This window comes from Adiantum capillus-veneris, chromosome 19, assembly GCF_014529385.1.
Source record: "Adiantum capillus-veneris isolate H3 chromosome 19, ASM1452938v2, whole genome shotgun sequence".
NCBI classification, from domain to species: domain Eukaryota; kingdom Viridiplantae; phylum Streptophyta; class Polypodiopsida; order Polypodiales; family Pteridaceae; genus Adiantum; species Adiantum capillus-veneris.
Window position 1 is genome coordinate 72849437 of NC_140949.1, and position 19768 is coordinate 72869204.

General features: G+C 42.0%; 1 protein-coding gene across 2 annotated transcripts in view; it reads right to left on the reverse strand.

Moving 5' to 3' along the window:
• EGY1 (Peptidase M50 family protein) overlaps positions 1 to 6532 on the reverse strand; it is a 71278-nt gene extending 64746 nt beyond the window's left edge. The window contains exons 1-2 of one of the 2 annotated variants that reach the window (XM_086490800.1): positions 6116 to 6532; positions 5863 to 6034 (exon numbers count right to left, since the gene is read on the reverse strand). In XM_086490800.1, coding sequence (XP_086346926.1) covers positions 5863 to 6034; positions 6116 to 6357 — 414 coding nt within the window. In that variant the 5' untranslated portion in view covers positions 6358 to 6532. Of the gene's footprint in view, positions 1 to 5862 lie in introns of both variants that reach the window. The other variant, XM_086490798.1, reaches the window with a different exon arrangement.
• Between the last annotated feature and the right edge of the window lie 13236 nt (positions 6533 to 19768).

Consider the following 19768-nt stretch of genomic DNA (forward strand, 5'->3'; position numbering starts at 1 on the left):
GAAGTACTATGTGTTCGCATGATTGGTCAATACGCAATATACGAGTGTTTCATTCGTGATCGTTTCCTGTATTTTAGTCAGCGTCTTTATATGGTCCCTTTTCCTAGGCATGACATATTGTACATTGAGCACGTTTCACTCATGGATGAGCACGGATGTATGCGGATTGTTCATGAAAAGTTGAAAAGTATGCATTTAAGGAAGTCACATTTCATGTCCCTTCCTTGGTACGACACAGTTGTAGAAAGAGCACATAAAAGTATGAGCACCAAGCATGGGCATTTCCGTTGTGAATTGCCACAGTTGATTGCTTTAGATCAAAAGAGAAAGATTCGATCTCATTGTTTGCATGTGTGTGGTGAACGGTTTGGCACTCCGTCTATATGTTCATCTACATTGCATGCACAGTCTTTGAGGAAGACAAGATTTTTTCCACTCACTTTACATGGAGTAGGTATGTTCATGGTTTTGGGTTGGAAGTGGTTTCAGGAATTTTCAGCCATGGAGATTCTTGAAGAAGAAAGAAGCATGACTCTCGACGAAGTTGAAGCATTGAAGGAGCCACAGAAGACTTTGTGTTGCTTTCGGCGCGGACCAAAGAAGCAAGCGTTGCAGACCCTTATGAAGTTCAAGTACCGCACGACCCACACATTAGAGTGGGCCGACGAAGAGTCCCTTCCACGATTCCGAGATGCTATTGGCGATCTCCCTCGACGCCATATAGTTCGGTACTAGTACCTCACTTTGAAAAGGAGGGGATGTCATGTGACACATCCAACCCTATGTGTCCGTGGACAAGCTACAGCATAACAGGCTTCCGTCAATCCAGTCAGTCTAGATTAGAAGTGATCTGGCATTTTTGTGAGTCTATTCATAGACCGTGCATACCCAGTCACTTAGTATAGATGTATATCCTCTGTTTGCACACAGCATGATCATAAGCATTCCCATCAGAATCCATTAGAATTAGTTAGGAGATTTTTCCAGTGCATTTAGCCTATTTTACCTATTTTTGAAATTTTTCACTTATTAATTTAAGTGACTTTTGTTGGAAAGTAGGTAGGGCAAATTGGGTAAGAAAATATATAAGCAAACCAAAGTTAGCACTGAATGGCAGATGAGCCAGGAGAACAGCAGGCCATTGGCGACAGGTTCTCCCCTCTCTCAGCAAGAACCACCAAGCAACCCCTTGCCTTGGCGTTTTTCCCATCCCTCAGCCCTAGCGTTTTTTGTTGCATCATCGCCAGCCCTTTGCCTTGGCGATTTCAGCCTATACCGCACAGCTTCACCCCCTTGCATCCAGCGTTTTCAACATCTCCAGCAGGCTGCCAATTCAGCGTTTTCAGCATCAGATCAGGCTGCGTTTCAGCCTTGAACAGCATCAGATCAGGTTGTCTTTTCAGCCCTAAACACAGGAGCAGTTCAGTGTTTTCATCAGAGCACCTCAGCGTTTTTCAGCAGCCCCAAAACAGCCCCGAAAATCAGCACTTCATTCGCCGCAGAATTCCGCAATGAGCGTTTTTGGACAACAGTTAGGATCATTCAATTTTCAGCCCTATTGTCGTCATCGCCATCCCGGTTGTCATCGTCGACATGGTCCAGATCTGCATCAGTTCATGCATCATCATTGTACCCGTTTGTGCAATCAATCGTAGACCACTCTCGCCAACAAGAGTGGGGCCTTCGGAGGAGGGTTTTATGTCTCTGGTGTCGTATCTCTCTTCTCTCTATCTCTCAGTCTCATACACTTGCACGCACAGTGTCCAATCACTTTGTTCGTGATCATAGCACTCTCCATTAAGAACGGAAGGCTCTCCCTTCCATAAGAACTAAAAGGAACCTTGAGCAAATTATGGAACACTCATCTTGAGAAAGAAGAACATTCATTCCACTGCACCTTACATGAGGCTTTGGAGGGACCCTTTCTCCTCAGCAGACCATCCAGGTGTCCCTTTCTTTCAGTACACTGTTCGACTGGGACGTCACATACTAGCAGCGCAGAGAGGCTCGTCCTACTGTTGCAGCACCTCATTGGCAGGAGGAGGGTCTCACACCTGAGTTCTTGGCAGCTTTTTGGGAGAGGTTGTGGGACTCCAGATAGCCGAGGCGAGTCACTTTGTTCCAGTGGCTGGTTGCACACAGAGCTACAACAGTTGGGAGTTGGCTTGTCCATAGTGGTCTCTTGGCCGCATGTGCAGCTTGTGACCATCCTGTGGAGAGTCAACGTCATTGTCTTTGAGACTATCCTTTGGTACAATAGTGTGCATCAGGTGCACTGATCAACTGGAGAAAGACAGTGGCTTTCTCAGTTGGTAGTGCTCCTACGCCTGATTGGATGCCAGGTGAGGGTTTCAAGTGGATTCCCCCAGGGACTGCAGTTCGGTACTTGGGCTGTCAAGTTGGTTTGGACTTGTCTCCCGAGCAGTAGATTGCTCTCCTCCTCTTGTCCATCAAGAGGAAGTTGTTACATTGGAGCTCCGCACGACTTTCTCTGGCAGGCAGAGTTGTAGTGGCCAACCAGGAGTTGTTGGCTACTATGTGGTACATCACTTCTTGTTGGATCTTTTCGAGTTCTTGTATCAACCAGGTAGAGAGGCTGATCAGGAACTTCATTTGGTCAGGGCGTGACACTCAGTAGCCCGGGCCAAAGCGGCATGACAGGTCATCATTCTTCCTTGTTCACAGGGAGGATTGGGGATAATAGACCCAGCATAGCAGAGAAGAGCCCTTCTTGGGAAGTTCATCGTTAGAGGACTTCTTCCAGGAGAGAAGCCTTGGAAGGAGTTCTTGCTTCAGCGGCTTAGTACCAAAGTGCCTCGGGCTGGAGGCCCTTGGCGACCCTCCACTAAGGCCCCTGGCGACCCTCCACTAGATGGATTTTCACAAAGATGCGCAAAGTTGGCTTGAGCAGGAGACTGGAGGACCACTTCACTGTGAGTCTGCTCCAATCTTGGGAGCAACTGCGGAGAGGCCTGGAGCAGGTCAGTCTACTTGCACGGAGGAGCACCTGAGACAGCCCCTTGTTTGGAACCCCACGGTTAGCACTAAGAGAGGCCACTTGCTTGGTAGTCGATCTCATGTTTCCTGGGGTCCCATGGCAGAGGGTCCAGCACGCACTTTAGGTGACTCGCTACAGTTTTCAGGCTTGTCAGAGGAGCTTCAGGGCATTCAGCCTACAGGACATGAGAGAGGCCATGAGAGGGGTACAGAACATGTGTCAGGACATCTCAGAGGCAGTACCAGCTGAGTGGCTCGCACCTCTCGAGTCAGCAACGCCCAGATGGATGGGGGCCTTCACGCGACTAGAGGTTCTCATCTCAGTTCAAGCTTGCTCAGAGATTGTACCCTCCCTGTTTTTCGAGCTGCAGGGTGAGGGTCGCTTACACCGAGTTGCAGTAGAGGCCCCACAGGTGGCAGAGTGCTGTTTTCAGAGGATCCGAGTGGTGGGCATCTGTGGGAGGACCTGTGTCATAGATCCCGACCTAGCAGCTCGAGACTGGCCACTAGAGATTGTGGGCTTGGGAGAGCTGTCCACTGGCACGAGTACAGTGGGATCCTGGAGAGTTTCTTTGGAGGGACCCTTTCTCCTCAGCAGACCATCCAGATGTCCCTTTCTTTCAGTACACTGTTCGACTGGGACGTCACATATTGGCAACGTAGAGAGGCCCGTCCTGCTGCAGCACCTCATTGGCAAGAGGAGGGTCTCACAGTTGAGTTCTTGGCAGCCTTTTGGGAGAGGTTGTGGAACTCCAGACAGCCGAAGCGAGTCACTTTCTTCCAGTGGCTGGTTGCACACCGAGCTACAGCAGTTGGGAGCTGGCTTGTGCATAGTGGTCTCTCGGCCGCATGTGCAGCTTGTGACCATCTTGTGGAGAGTTAGCGTCAGTCTTTGGGATTGTCCTTTGGCACAGTAGGTGGGGCTTCGTGTTGTTCGACTGATGCCAGCTCTTTCCATAGCTCGGCAGTACACTTGGGGGGTAACTGCTTGGTCCACTCTCACGGGCCCGGCACTTCAGTTTGAGCTATCCTCCACCAGCATGATGATAGTGATGCAGGGGGATCGTCGTACACTCCAGCCTGCTACAGAGCTTACTCCACAGGAGTGGTGCAGTGAGAGAGACGAGTGTTGGAAGTTCATCAGCGGCCTGACACTCTCGTTCATCTGGCAGGCCCGCTGCTTCCGCATCTTCAAAGCTCGTCTTGTACCACCAGCAGAGACTGTTCGGGATCTTTGGCTAGAGCTGATCCATACTCTCAGAGGACAATTCGAGAGACTCCAGGGCAACTCCGACCGCATGCAAGAGCGCAGAGAGGCTTTCCTTCGACTCTGGCGTCCTGGGCCTTTTTTCACCATGGTCCAGGGTGTGCTCAGATGGCACTACCGTCCACCTGTGTAGCTTTTCCCTCCTCCCATTTCTTGATTTAGCCCCATTGTACATATGTTGTTTTTTCATTGGGAGAGTCTCCCCATCATGATTGTTGTAGCCCTCTCTTGTAGAGGTGGTTGTAGCCCTATGGGCAGTTTCATTAACTAATAGAAGGATCTTTTTCTCGGGGGGGAAAAAAAAAGTGAAAGGTAAAGTGATTGGGCGGTTCTTAGTTATCCGGCATTAGATGCGAAGTGGATGGAGGAGGAGGAGGACCTAGCAGATACTTCTCAGATTTTGGAATTTTACCTTGAAGCATTCGGTTTAGCTGCGTCTACTCAGAGAGATCCCACAGATCCGCATGGTTGAATCTAGTGCAGAGGGATTGCACAAGAGGGGAGTCACTCCGCTCCTTTGTCATAGATTACCTGGATTGAATAGAGTCACTCCGCTCCTTTGTCATAGATTACCTGGATTAAATAGAGTCACTGATATCCCTTTGGGTTTCACGGATAGTACCGTGCTAACAGTATTCTATTGTACGACTTTATGAAATGGAATTCCCAAAATTGAATATGAATGATTTGTATTCTCTCATCTGACTTGTTTAAGTGCAAGAACTGAAAGACAAAATGATTGCAGCATTTCAGTCTTATAAATCTCTATAGACATGATCGCAATAAGGATTAGTTAATGCGACATCAATGAGGTCTGGGACGGATCCAGATGTGGTTACTAAATACGTTGCTGGTAGTCATGGTCTGAGATTTGGAATGAATTTTTTTGTGATTGATTTGTCATGTGATGTCTTGTGATGTCATGTGCAGTGATGTGACTGTCGTCTCTCTACAAGTGCTAGATGTGTTGTGTCTAGTGCGTCGATACTTGAGTCAGTGTCTGTTGAAATGGTTTATGGCCTCTATCTCTTTTGCAGGCGTAATCGAGGGCGATTACAATTCCTTCAAGAGGAACTGGTGACGTGGCATGACCACCCGTAGGCCAGATGATGATGTGGCAGAGACGGTACAGACTGGTGACGTGGCAGGTCGTACGGGTGTCCGCATAATGCACTAACAGGCTGCTGATGTGGCTGTACGGAATCCCGCTTTTTGCGAACACAACGGGCCCCATGGACATGTGAACATTGACCACTTTCAAACTACACTGAACTACCAACCAGAAACGAGTATTTAAGACAGATTCTAGTTCTGCCTTTTGGCAGTAAGTTAAGATCAACTCCAAGGCAGACTAAGACATTTAATTTGAAACAAATGAACTCCATGCTCAAATCAACACAGCTAGTTATGATTAAAGTTTAATCTTTGATTGAACTAAACTTATAAGTCAAAGAACTTAAATCAGAGTATGCCATGTGTTCTTTGAGCCACATAAATAGAATACACAATGCATCACACAGGTATAAAGCACAAATCTAATCACCAAATGACGGCATTTTGCAACGAGAAGAATTTAGGTGGCATAACTGGTAGCATACCTTCTCAGAGGATGGAGTTGAGGGCTTTGGTTTAGAATCCTCGGGCTCTTCTGTTGCCACTGTTGTGGAATTTGCATTATCGTGTTCATCATCAGGGCCTGTGGCATGACGCCTGAGCCTGTTCTCACTCTTGCCTCTTGAGCAATCCAGCTTTCGGCATCGACTCCGAAACCTGCTATTGCTGTTACCACTGAGTTTGCACGTGGCAGAAAACCCTAGAGCTACCCTTTTCGATAAGCATACTGGAGCTGACCTTTGGGGATGATGATGAGAACAGGTGAAGCTTCGAATGGGCTTTTTCAGTCTTATCCACCAGAGGCTCCTAGATGGAGCTTCTTCTGATGAGGAAATAGGGGAAGACAATCCGTAGTTGGCGGTACAAAGAGAAACCCAGGAAGATAAGGGATGGAAACAAAGCTCTGCTTGTGTAGATTTGCAAGGTTTTTGCAAGAACGGAGCTCGGGTGATGGAGGGGGAACCTACAGATGCAGCCATGTATAAGGAGACGTCTGTAAGCGCGCTGGAGCAATGGAGCGCTTGCTGCCGAAGTTGATCAGCATTCGGGTGATAGAAGACTACATGCTTACTATCCGAAAAATTTCGTTAGCCGGTTTCTCTTTTCCCAGCAACATTTGTCACCAGGAATTGCTCGGAATTGCCTCATATTGGTCCCATTCATCATATGTGAGGCATGGATTATCATTCAATCAAGAGCTACACATGCCCTTTAAGTACCTAGATATAATGTCAGAAAATAGAGTCATTTAACTTTCCCATGCCCCTAATGACTTACTTCCTACTTCTTTGTCTTCACTTGCTTGCATTTCCCTTAGTCTCAAACACATGATCTCCAATAGTGCTTTCAAACTAACTCATGTTGCTTAATAGACAAGAGACTATCAAAATTGATTGCTAATATAATTTGATTAAACCCGCAATCCACCATCCCCTCCCCAACAAACACGTGCACAAGCACTCACACACATACCCAAATATAAGGAAGCTCAAAGCTTAAAAAGATAGAAACAAGAAACTTTCCTTGGTCAAGAGTATCTTGCTTGCACATAAGCGGAGATAATTGCCAAGAGAAAATGAGCAAGCAGGGTAACAAGTCATTGATTCAAGTGATGCACAACTATACAAACAAATTGTCACTTTCTTTATGCTTGCAGTTGGCGTTTACATCATGATATGATCTCTCTTTGTGCAAATAGAGAGAGAAAGAGAGAGGGGGGGGGAGGGAGAGGGAGAGAGAGCACTCATGTCTCTATGTACATACTCCTAATTGCATCCCCTCCACCTCAAGTTCACTATTTGCATCTTCAATTTGCTCACTCATTGCGTTCATGCTATGACCAAATAGTTAATTTGATGGAGTATCAAGTGGATTAGTCCTCAATAAGCATTTTAATTAGATTGTTTTTGCATCAAAATGTGTCCCAAATAGTCAATTTTTCTCTTTTTTAAATTTCAATTACTCCTCCCATATATGAGGCTTCATTGCTCTATGTGTGACTCTCTGCAATCAACTTTCAAACAAGCCCCTAACTCTGCAGTTCGGACTACATCAGCCCCTAATACCAACCCCCTAATTATTTGCCTTATTTAGGTGTGTATGTGCGTGAGAGGCTTTGCCTAATAAAGAGAAAACACTATTTCCCCTACCTCTGCAGTTTGGACTACATTAGCCCCTAATACCAAGCCCCTAATTATTTGCCTTATGTCGGTGCGTATGTAGAGGCTTTGCCTAATAAAGAAAAAACACCATTTCTTTGGCCTACCCACCACATCAACCCACAAAGGGAAACTTGGATAACCAATTCTTGGCAAAGTTATATGTGGTGCTAAGGTTGGGGGCTCAAGGGGTGCACAAAAAAAGGTCAATGTACCACGTGTGTTTGAAAGGATGGGTATTTCATTCATTAAATTTATTTTAGATTAGATTATGCTACTTGCAGAAGGGGTTTTGCTTTTGTACCCGAACTCCAAGATTCTTCCACTTTAATTTAATCTTGCATGTCAAGTAATTCCCACGAGAAGGCTTCCTAGCCCAATAGCATTATACTATTATCACAAGCTATAGGTACATTCCCATCATAGTAGAGCTGACCTTGTAGAGTCTCCAAGTGTTAAGACCCCTCTCTCTTTGCTCAAGGGGGGGAGGGAAAAATTTAATGTGCATGGTCACCTAATGAAGAAGCCTCAATGGTCCACAGTCAATAGTCCACAGTCAAACCACAATCATCAAATGAACTATCCACAAGTTGAGGCATTCAAACTAGGGCAATAAGTGCACAAACTCAAAGCAAAGATGAGTGAACCTTAGGTATAATTATCACCATGTGCATTTCATAGATGCACGTACTGGGATGGTATTTAATTATGATGTATATTTGTTGTATACAAGTGGCAAGCAAGCTGATAGAAGGCAAGACTTATGTCCAGATGGACGATTGTAATAATTCTGAGAAGTTGATTGATATCTATAAATAGATACGTGCAAGAGAAAAATGCTCACTCTTGCATGGATGGAGATGTACCCAGTGCTCCGTCTCTCTCTTTTTCTCTCCTCACCCCTCTCGCATGCATGCATATTACTCCAATCTTGAGGTGCGCATGCTATGCTCTCTCTAACTCTCTCCCTCTCGCTACTCGTGTATCTCAATGAAGAATGTGTATAATTGATTCTCAAGGTATGTATGCCCATTTACGCATATACTATGCAAGTTTGTGTGTGTTTTGCAGATCCTCTATGCTCTCACATTGTAACAATTGTATCAAAGATGGTTGTATGCCCTTAGTAGTATAGTAATCATGTTCATGAAGCACCATTCATACAGATTGTGGATATTTGGCAGTGCAATTGGAGTCAAGACATCACTGCCACTCTATGCTCTTGGCGATGCAACTCAGGGTAGCTATGGAGACAAGCTAAGTATTTTTGTTCCCATTTTATTGAGTCTATTTTGCTTACAAAAATTGTTTTAGAAGACACTTGAGTATGAGAAGCGCTTCTTTCATAGAAAACAAACACACAATTGATAGATCAAGGTATGTATCACACTTAGAGGATAGTAAAAACTTAACGATATGATAAGGGGGATGATGGAGTCAAAGGCAAGTAGATGAAGAAGAAGAAATTGGAGTAGTTTTTTTGGTCGAATTAGAAGAAGAGGGAGAAGGAGAAGAAGAGTTAGAGAAGTTCTCAATGTCGTAGGAATAATCCCAAGAGAGCTTGGAGAAGATTTTACGGAATAACAAAGGAGGAGGACAATGGATTCTATAAATTTTGAAATTCCGTAGAGGAGCATGAAGGAGTAGTGGAGTTTGTAATGTCATAGGAAACGGTTTCAAGAGATCTATCTTTGCCAAAGCTTAGCCTTTGTAGGGAAGCACTTCAAGGGAGAGATCTCTCTTCCGCTCTGTGTGAGACACACACATGGTGCTCCCAAATGGGGAGGGGAGGGCTCCACTATGCCTACCCTCTCTTTGTCTTCTCCTTCATGGGAATCTTAGCCCCCCTCGCCCCCCCCCCCCCCCCCCCCCCCCCCCCCCCCCCCCCCCCCCCCCCTCTCTCTCTCTCTCTCTCTATATATATATATATATATATATATATATAGATTGTGAAGCTTGAGGAACTTGCAGCAACACATGCCCTCAGCCCCCCCCCCCCCCCCCCCCCCCCCTCTTCCTTCCCAGATGACTCTCTCTCATATTTGTTTCTCTCTAGCACTCTCTCTCTCTCTCTCTCTCTCTCTCTCATTTGCGCGCGCACACACACACACACACACACGCTTTCTCTTTAGCACACACACAATATTTATATGTTTACATTTACATAATACACACACACACACACTTGCTCTCTAGCACACACACAATCATATATACGTACATACATAGACAATTCACACAATACACATGATCACCATAAAAAAATGATAACTCACAAGCACTCATGACAATATGCGCGCGCACACATGCACACACACACACACACACCTCATAGAAATCACAAAAACCAAAGTTACAATCAACAAGGATTAGTATGATTTCATGGGGAGCAATGCCCTAGAGCGGACTGAATCCACCAGTGACCCCATGACAGCATGTCTATAGTCATCATCAGCTAAAACAAATGAGCTTGAAAGCTTTGACGAGCTGCGACTCAAGAAGATCGATCATTGATGAGCATCACCTACTTTCAATTGGCTTGTAAGATGTATTTTCTCAACATTTTATTAGCAACCATTGTAAATCTCATCTATCGCCTAAAACAAAGCAAAAAATCTAGTAGAATCCACAGTGAAAACAACTGCTTGACAACTCCAATGATCCCACTAACACCAATTATTGGATTTTCTAATAATTTGAATTGTGCTAAATTGTATAAAACCATGACCGCTCTCTAGCCTTTGGATAATGGTGGGCCAAGCGAGAGCATCTAGCCACATGACCAAGCCATGCATCTCCATGCGTAGCCAAGAAAACAACCATAAGCACACTTACCACCTCTTTGGCTTGGCAAATAAGGTTTTGTACTAATCATACTTATGGGACCTCTCCTTCATTATAAAAGAGGAGGCTATTTGTAACTTTTGAGGGGGGGAGGTCAAGAGTTTTGGGAGAGACATAGGCGACGAGAGATTGGGGAGAGAGATGGGGGATACACATTGAAATTGACATGTACAAGGGATTAGAGGATGCAAGTTAGTGCTTGCACGATGCCACGTATTGAGGGGTAGATTATGGCAAACCACACGCCATGCATTGTGAGAGCACTCATCCATGCACCATATCAAGAACTAGTTGTTTACCTATGGGCAAGGAGACCATAGCTCATTGACGATTGGCTATAGCAAAGCATGAAATGCATAAATGTCTTCTCACCCTCATTATAATAGAAAAACTGATATCCATCAATGCATAACCATATTCTCTCCATGCCTTTACTTTTTTGGGCTCTCACGTGTTTTTCTTGTGGTATGGTTTATGTAAATTGCGAGCACCGACACTCTCTCTTGCATAGGGAATACAATATTGTGTATCTTGGATCGTTTATTTTGTGAGTGTTCAATGATAGCATGATGAGTTTGGATTAAGCAATGTGGGAGAGGAGTCGAGAAGGCACCAGGCCTTTGTCTATGGGAGAGTGATTGGGAAGATAACCCACAAGAAATGTGACACAGATTGCAAACAATTGCTAATTGAGATTAGAAACCGGTTAGAGAATATATCCACAATCGGGCCCCGTTGTACGCTCAATAACAAGAAATTTCTACTTGTTGAAGATTGGGAAGGCAAAAATCCCTGGCAAAATCTCTCAAAGTGCTTTTAAAGGTTTGATTCTTGAAACCTATGTATATGGGGGTGTGCTTGGGGTGGGCATGCACCCTTACTTGGGTTTTAGGGTAAATTAGTTGACCCTTGCCCCAAATTGGGCGTCTGCATGTGAATTGGAGGTCCAAAAAAACATCATGGCATCGACGTGCGATGTTGCTGAAGGGAAAGATAGATAGATAGATAGAGAGAGAGAGAGAGAGAGAGAGAGAGAGAGAGAGAGAGAGAGAGAGAGAGAGAGAGAGAGAGAGAGAGAGAGAGAGAGAGAGAGAGAGAGAGAGAGAGAGTATTGGCTTGCTTGTGGAGGCATGTTGTAGTATCAAAAGATGCTTAGCATGCCCTCGCAAACCCCTAGAGGGAGATTTGGTGCGATTCCAAGTAGGTCACCCACACACACACACACACACCCTTTGACTAAGAGATTTTTCCTAGTTTGTAGGCAAGTTTCTTACTCCCCTTCTCCACAGTTTGCATGAGCATGCATGCAAGGAGATTCCATAGCCTTTCCCTTTCTTAAAACAGCTTTGATACAAATCTAAGGCATGGGCAATGAAACTTGACTCTCAACCTAGCCATATGCCCTCATATAGGCAACCCCTGATCCCGGCTTCACACTAACCTATTGACTTACATTTTTGTTGATGAATACATCCATCCGCATGGACGTCTAAGCATCCACAAGTAAAGGGATCCCAATTCAATTGAAGTAAAGGTAGGTGCTTCGCGTCCAATCCCACATCAATGTTCATAAAGGCTAATAAAGCTTTTTCCCAAGATTGAATATGGATTTAAAGGATCATATTCTCTTATTAGATTTGAATCTAGAGAAAGTATTCAGCCATTTTTAGAGCACCTTAATGTGATCATGGATATAGATCTTGTACTAGCGGACTCCATAAGCAAGGAGAATACTTCCACTTGGACAATGACATTTTTTTACATGTAAGCATCTTGCCTTCTTTCCTCAATAGTGTCTTTACACATTCCTTACAAAACAACTCAAAGTCTTAGCTTGGTAGGTGGTTGAAGAACACTCTCTCGCAAGAGGTGCTTGAGAGTGTGCTTCACTAACAATTTGTGGTGCGACTTTTGAGATTGGACATGTCCCAAAATGCTAAGAAGGTTCAAAGCTATTCCAATGGGGTGGATGCAAGCAAACATATTTTTGTATTCTTTCCAATTGTGGGTAGGCACTTGTATGATTCATGAATTCTTCATTCAATGGATGTTGATCTATAATGACCTAAATTATTACACTTTTAGAGATCATTAGTTTGTTTTTGTATTGTACAATAAGGCAATCAAGAAGATAACAAAGATTTCTTAGGACAATGATGTCCTTATGTACCTCAATTCCTTGACATCAAATGATTCAGAAGAATATTTTCCTTTTGTGTATCCATAATCCCTAATTTTGTATGGAAAGAACATCAAGTAAGTGTGAATTTGTGACATGATAGTGTCTAAAGTGTTGAGTTTTTGTAGGACATTGGAATTGATGGCTTCAAATTGCACAACCTCGTATTTGAAGGAGTTCATGGTTATGCCAAGAGGGAAATTATAAATTGGCGAGTGTCCTAAGGTATGCTTTTAGTGATAAGCATCTCACTTTTGTTTTTCAGTCTTGCGATGCTCATTTCATATGCAAAGTCCCACATCAATTTAATGTGGTCAATTGTGATTTTTACATCATGACATACATAAAGCATCCTGTTAAAGTCCCAAAAATTCATTAATATTGTAGTTCTTATCTTTGCGCATTTGAATCTATGATTATGTTGTTTGCAAGTTTGATTCTTATTTGTAGTGCTCTCCAGGCAATTAACAAAGGCATGGTTCAAGCATGACCAAGTGAAGGTGTTAAAAGAAAGCTTGAATGCCTAGACTAAGAAGCGCATTGATGGGACTATGGCATAACTAGTTGAATGAGAAATATGGCTCTCTTGCTTTGTAACTTAATGTTTTGTGTAGTAGTGTCTCATTGCCAATTTTTAACGACACAAACCTCTTCAACGACACTTTGTCTAGTTCTTTTGTATCCAAGTTTCCATATTAGCCTACGTATTTGCAAGTTTTTAATTCCGTGTAGCTGTTAGCTTTTGGTGTAGAAACATGTTGATGGCAATTTGGTTTATGTGTTGCTAGTTTAAATGAGATTATTGTGCCTAGATTTGCGAGTTCATGCTTGAAAGTTTGAATGAGATTATCACCTTTGGATGTTGTTATGCTTAATTTGTGATGATATATTGTTGTGCTTAATTTGGAAGTTTGGTTTTGAAACCTTTGGATTGATATGTGAACTTTTTGAAGGTGGGTGTGAAAATTGTCATAATAATTAATATCTAATTCTCCTAAATGATTTTCTCATGTTAAACGGATCATTTAATATGGGGAAGTGCCAGGGGAGAAAAAGCTAGAATATTGGTTAAGCTAGCAGACCGGCCACAATAGGGATCCAAAGGGGGGACCATATGAAAAAGAGCAATGTGCAACAATGGGCTTAAAAGACCCTAAGGTTCAACCCATTAAGACTTCTAAAATGCTAAGGTTCCAAAATTCAAAGGTTGTGTCCAAAGGTCAAAAGCCTAGGGAAATTGGATGCTTTGTGTGTGTCCCAAAAGTCTTTCTCAAGCTCTACAAAAGAGGGGGCGAGCCCAAGAAGTAGGGGATGAGAGAGAAAAACACACACACACACACACACACACACACACACACACACACACACACACACACACACAAGCTTCCTTTGTACACAAGGGGAAAGAGGGACACATGTCATCTCCCTAGCCCATATGCCCACAAGGTGTACTCAAATCCTATTGGATGGCCTTGGAGGTGGACCAATGAGCATTAGGCTAGAGTAAGTCTAGTTTAATTAATTTAAAAACACTTAATAAAAGAACCAATAAGAATTAAGCTCTCTCAAAGACTATTGGACAGTCTCCCTAGGGGTCCAATGAGCATTCATTAGCTTAATGGCTTGCCTGATTTCTATTGGCCAGGAGGCAAAGGGGTCCAATGAGAGTTTAGTTGCATTTATTAATTACCTAAAGATCTCACAAAAAGGGAAAGGGGGACACATGTCAAAAGGCTATCACTTATGCTGCTTAATTTCCATTGGCTAGGCCTGGGGAGGTCCAATAGGGCTGTAGCATGAGCAATTAGCAATGGGGATCGACCAAGAGAGAGAGGGGGCTGCATTATTCACTTACACACTCACACAATCTATGTGTGGAGCAAGAAGACCCTCTCTCTCCTTCTCAAGCTTTAGTGGAAAGCTTACCACCTACTCCAAGCTTGTGAGAAGGGAGGCCTACACTAACAACTCTTGCTTTGTGATGCAAATCCAACCAAGAGCCAAGCTTCGATGCATGCTCATATCCTCTACCATGCTAATTACTAAGCTAAGCTATGCTAATATGAGTGATTATGTGAGGAGATGTACATATTTCTTGTAAGACTACTCCTTCTTCCTCTCAATCTACTCTCATACCCCGCTAGCTCTCACCATTTTCGAAGGTGTGTGAGGTCTTGGGTCTAAGACCGCGAGGGAATTGATGTTGTGTTTGATAAGTGTTTAGCTTAGTGCTTGAAGTTCACATCTCCATTGCACTAGCTAGTATTGAAGGAACACAAAGAGTTGTATTGTAAAATGTCTCTCTTGATGGGAGAAACCATAATACAAAGCCTTTTGGAGGGGGGACTGGCTCCATGCAAACCCGGTCCTCAACTGTTGTCAATTGCTTAATTTCTCTCTCGGCAGTGTTTTTATTCTCATTAGGAATCTATTCTAATGAAATGCTCACTTTGTTCATGCTATTTTCCGCTACACACAAGTTTCTAGGCCATTAAATGTTACAAAATAGCATGAAATATGCATGAGAGTTTGTGAAACTTTCCAAATAGTAAGCCCTTCACTAGCCTTAATCACAAAAACCTTAGTACAAACTTGGTTATGAACATAGCATAAACTATGCATGAACGTATGTGAAAATTTATAGAGAGCAATGCCTCCACTTACCTTAGTCACAAAAACCTTAACACACTGTATACTTGGTGAGATATTGGTTCAAACTTGGCGTGAACCGTGTTTGAACTTGGGTGTGAACATTACATGAAGGTCTATGAAACCTTCTAGACAGAAACTTTTTATGACCATAGTGCTTGAAAGTCAGAAAGACCTCAATGTACTGTATACTTTGGTGAGAACTCATTGTGAACTTGGGTATGAACAAAGCATTTCACTATGCATGAACTATGCATGAAGATCTATGAAACTTTCGAGAGAGCAAGCCCTCCACTAGCCTTGATCACAAAAACCTTAGTGCACTGAAAACACAATGAAAACTTGGTGTGAGCTATGTGTGAACTATAATGTAAACTTGGCGTGACATGGTGTGACATATACACGAGGGTCTATGAAATTTTCCAAAGAGAAAGCCCTCCACTAACCTTAGTCATGGAAACCTTAGTGCCATGTATGCATGGTGTAAACTGGGTGCAAACTTAGTGTGAATTAGGTTTGAACGCTGATAAAATTTTGAGAAAAATCTCAAATGTGAACTATGTGCAAATAAGGTGTGAACTGTGTGTCAACTGTTCATAAGTTGGGAAAGCGAAGCATCCTTCATTGTTAACACTCCCAATTAACATGTGGTGAAACTAGTCCTATTTTGTAAACGATGGTAAAGGGAAAAAATGATGGTAAAGGGCAACTAATGTTAACAATGTTAAGCATCCTTCATTGTTAACACTAGCTACCCAAGTATGGACAACGATTGTAGAAGCTTGCATGGATTCCAATAGAAACCGGTTGGTGGCCGCATAAAAAATTCCCATGGTGTTGGACATGCAATACTACCTACCTAAACATGGGTGGGCATTGAGATCCAGACCCCACAATTAAATGCCATGGTAGTAACCAATCCTCTTGTGTTGCAGGCAAACTTGTCAGAAGGTTTGGCTATGGGTGTCTAAGCCATCCCCTCCCATCCCAAAAATAGGATTGGCACAGCAATGTTGGTGTGTATTCAGCCTTAGTGATGTGGCAAGAAGTCCATACTTGGAAAATTAACATAACAAGGGTAAGAGGTTATTTGATGAAGAAAAAATCTATGGGCAATTGCAAAGCCCTCCCTAGACAAGCTAGGACACTATATACCAAGGGCTATTGAATGAAAACCATGATGTGGGAACGATGGTCAATGCAAATGTCAAGGAGAATCAATGGGTGAGAAAAAGTGGATGGCATTGATCAGCACCCCCCCCAAACCCGAGTCTTGAACCCATGAACTCCATGTTAACAACCTAGCACACTAACCATGCATGCACATGTATTTTGTTTCTCCCATGGCCACTTCACTTTGTAATAAAGTAAACCTCCTAGGTAAAAGTAAACTTGGACAGAAAAAGTAAACTTAGATAGAATGGATGGTTGTTGCACACCATGGGAATTGTGCCTCAGTTCAATAGTGTCCATCCCATCGCTTGGAGTTCATTTTGTACCTTGTGGTATATAATATGTTGAGGCTAGAAAAGAAACCCAAGTTAGATCCAACCTAAATTAGGGTATCATCATTCACTATTGCCACCCAATTGTTTGCAAAGGATGAGCATGCTTTAGGTATAATTATAGCATGATTGGACACCAATTATGCTCACTTTGTGGATGGGTGTACAAGTATACATGAAGCCTAGGATGTGTTGGAGAAACATTTTGGAGCTAAAAATAAACAAAGCAAATTAAAACATTTTGGAGCTAAAAATAAACAAAGCAAAACATTTTGGAGCTAAAAATAAAAGAAAGGATTATACAAACTAAACCATACAAGGTGATGAGGACATTGTTAGCCTTGTCAACATGCTCAATAGCATTTTTAGTTCTATATGCACCCCTCATGTCCATTTTTTAGTTGTTGATTTGAAGGATACCACAAAAACTTTTGAATAGCCAAAACATCAAAAGAAAAGCCAAAATTCTAAAACAATGCTTGAAAAAATGTGTTCTAGCTTGAGCTGCTAAAAATTTGAAGACATTCGATTGAGAGGAGAGTAAGAACAAAAAGTTTCCAAAAGTCTAAGAAAATAGGGGTGATATGAGCAAAAATATAGTTTAATTTTCATAATCCATATAAAAATTGGCTTAAAGAGATATATGTACATTTGAAATAAAGGTTCCCCCCAAACACTACTTCAAAAGAAAGGGTAATATAAGGTGTTGGAAAATCTATGAGACAGAGAAAGCGTGAAACTCTTTTTGCCACTCCCTTTCTCCCCAAAAATACTTTGAAATCGATATACATCTTGGTCGAGAATTGTTGAGCTTTCGACCCTGTTAAGAGGTCAAAATTAAGGCAAACCAAAGCAAAAAATCTGAAAGCTCATCAACTCCTTAATCAACCAAAAAAATTCCCACTTGATGATAACAAGGTGATAATCAAAGATAACATAGGCATGTTAAAACTTAATAGGCTCCCTATAGCATGTATCTTAGAGCTTAGTCATGCTTTAGTGTATGGTTTTGAGCGGGGCTTGGAAAGAAACCAAGTCATAGTGCATGTCAAACATTCTTCGCACAACATTGTTGGCTTCATAATTGGAGCAAGCCCTCTTGCGGAATTACTATTTTGAAAAAATATAGCTTAAGGCTTTTTCCCCCCCTCTAGAATGCAAGCCTTGCTAAGATTTGAGAGTCATACAAAAGATTTTGCATTTTCTAGAAATGGAGTTCTTCATTCCCACTTCCCCCACTATAAGTAAAGGGCACTATTCTTGAAGAAAAATCTCATAGCATAATAACAATAATGGGCAATACAAAATTTACAAGCATTTTTTACACCTTTAGATTAGAGCTTTTCTGAAAGCTTAAAACTAAACCATGGTAAATTTTGCAAGTTTTTATAAATGTAAATTTTTATGTCAAAGGTAAAAGACCAAAATTTAGCGAGTGCCTTATAATTGTTTATAGGTTTCTAGTGAACACTTCTTTTTGTGTAGATTTTTAAAAGAAAATATGCAAAGAAAATGTGAAAAAGTTTGAACTCTCTCTTTTTTGAGTCTGAAATGGAAGTGTGCACATTTAGGAAATGGCTTTTGACAGATTTTGAAGAAAAGAGATTACAAAACTCATAAAAGTATATGGAAACTGGGAAGCATATGTGAAGACTCGACACTTTGAAATGAAATGTGTCCACTTCAAGGACACATATCCAACATTAGAAGGTAGACTACCTTTCATACCTCTTCTCTATGGCTTGTTTTAACAAGCCAAAATTAGTGTGGACTTTAGCTTTGTTGGATTAGGCGGATTGCTACTAGAAGGCATCAAAGTGACTACACCTCCCTTAATGGTAATCAAAAGCATTGCCCAAGCTTCCTATCAAAACTCCAAGCTCTTATTTGGAATGAAGTGTAGAAGCTAGCAAGCCCATGTTGATAATGTCAATGTAGCTCTCAAGGTTGAGTCTCCAAGCTTCTTGAAAATAGATGAAAAATCCCTAAGATGCAAGATTAGAGAATCTTTAGGGTCAATAAATCTCTCATTATTGAAAACCCTATTGCAAATAGTGAGAGCTAATTAGGATTGATACTAGAGAAGCTAGTTGATAGGCTACAATACCACTAATTTCTACTAATTCATGCGTGTTACTCACGAATGAGAGTAATTTTGCACAAAAAAATAGTAATTACACACTTTTGTGTGTAATTTCATGAATTAGTTGAAATTTGTGCATTGTGTGCTTGCATTTTGTTGCTAATGGACTCACAATTTCTTGAATTTTTTGTTAATTACAAGGCTAGGTGCTTGAAGAACCAATTAGTAATAAGGACATTTAACAAACGTGATTGAGGAACTTTGAATGTTTGCGCCCTAGATAAAGCACTATTATTGCACTAAAATTGATTTAAGTGATAGTGCCTTCACCCATTTTTGTTTGACAATGGTTGACGAGTTTGCATGTATATGCAAAATCAGTATATGCACTTAATTTTTAGTACGTGTTTGTCAATTTTAGAAGCAACTACACTTAAAAGACATGCATATGCATAATTGGGCTTGTGTGTGTGCAAGCATGAGTGCGTTGTTGTGTAAATTGTCAACTTTTTGTTTTATTAATTGTGTGCTTGATTGAATCAAGTTTGACTATGGTTGCCAGGTTTGTACTTGATGATAACCAACTTTACAGGGTTCCTTGCTCAATTTTATATGCTTTGATGATCCAAAAAACCACATTTGGGTACTTTTGGTAACTTTTAGAAATTTGAAGAATTCTACCCATTTGAAGGCTTTTTTATAATTTGAATCTTCAATTTTTTTAGAGTTGAGGGTACGGAACTAAAGCATGCTATTCTCTAGCCAAACATACTCTTCTTATAGGCTTCCTAGCCTACCTTTATGAGACCCCTTGGCATCTCATGCTTAGCCCAACTTGCCAAGGCCATGCCCCACCTTGGTCCTATTTTTGTTCGGAGATTACTCCCCCCTTGAAGGAGAGTTTTTGCCCTTGTAAACATCAATAAAACAACTATTCTTAAAAACATCATGTTCGCTTCGAGAATACCCAAA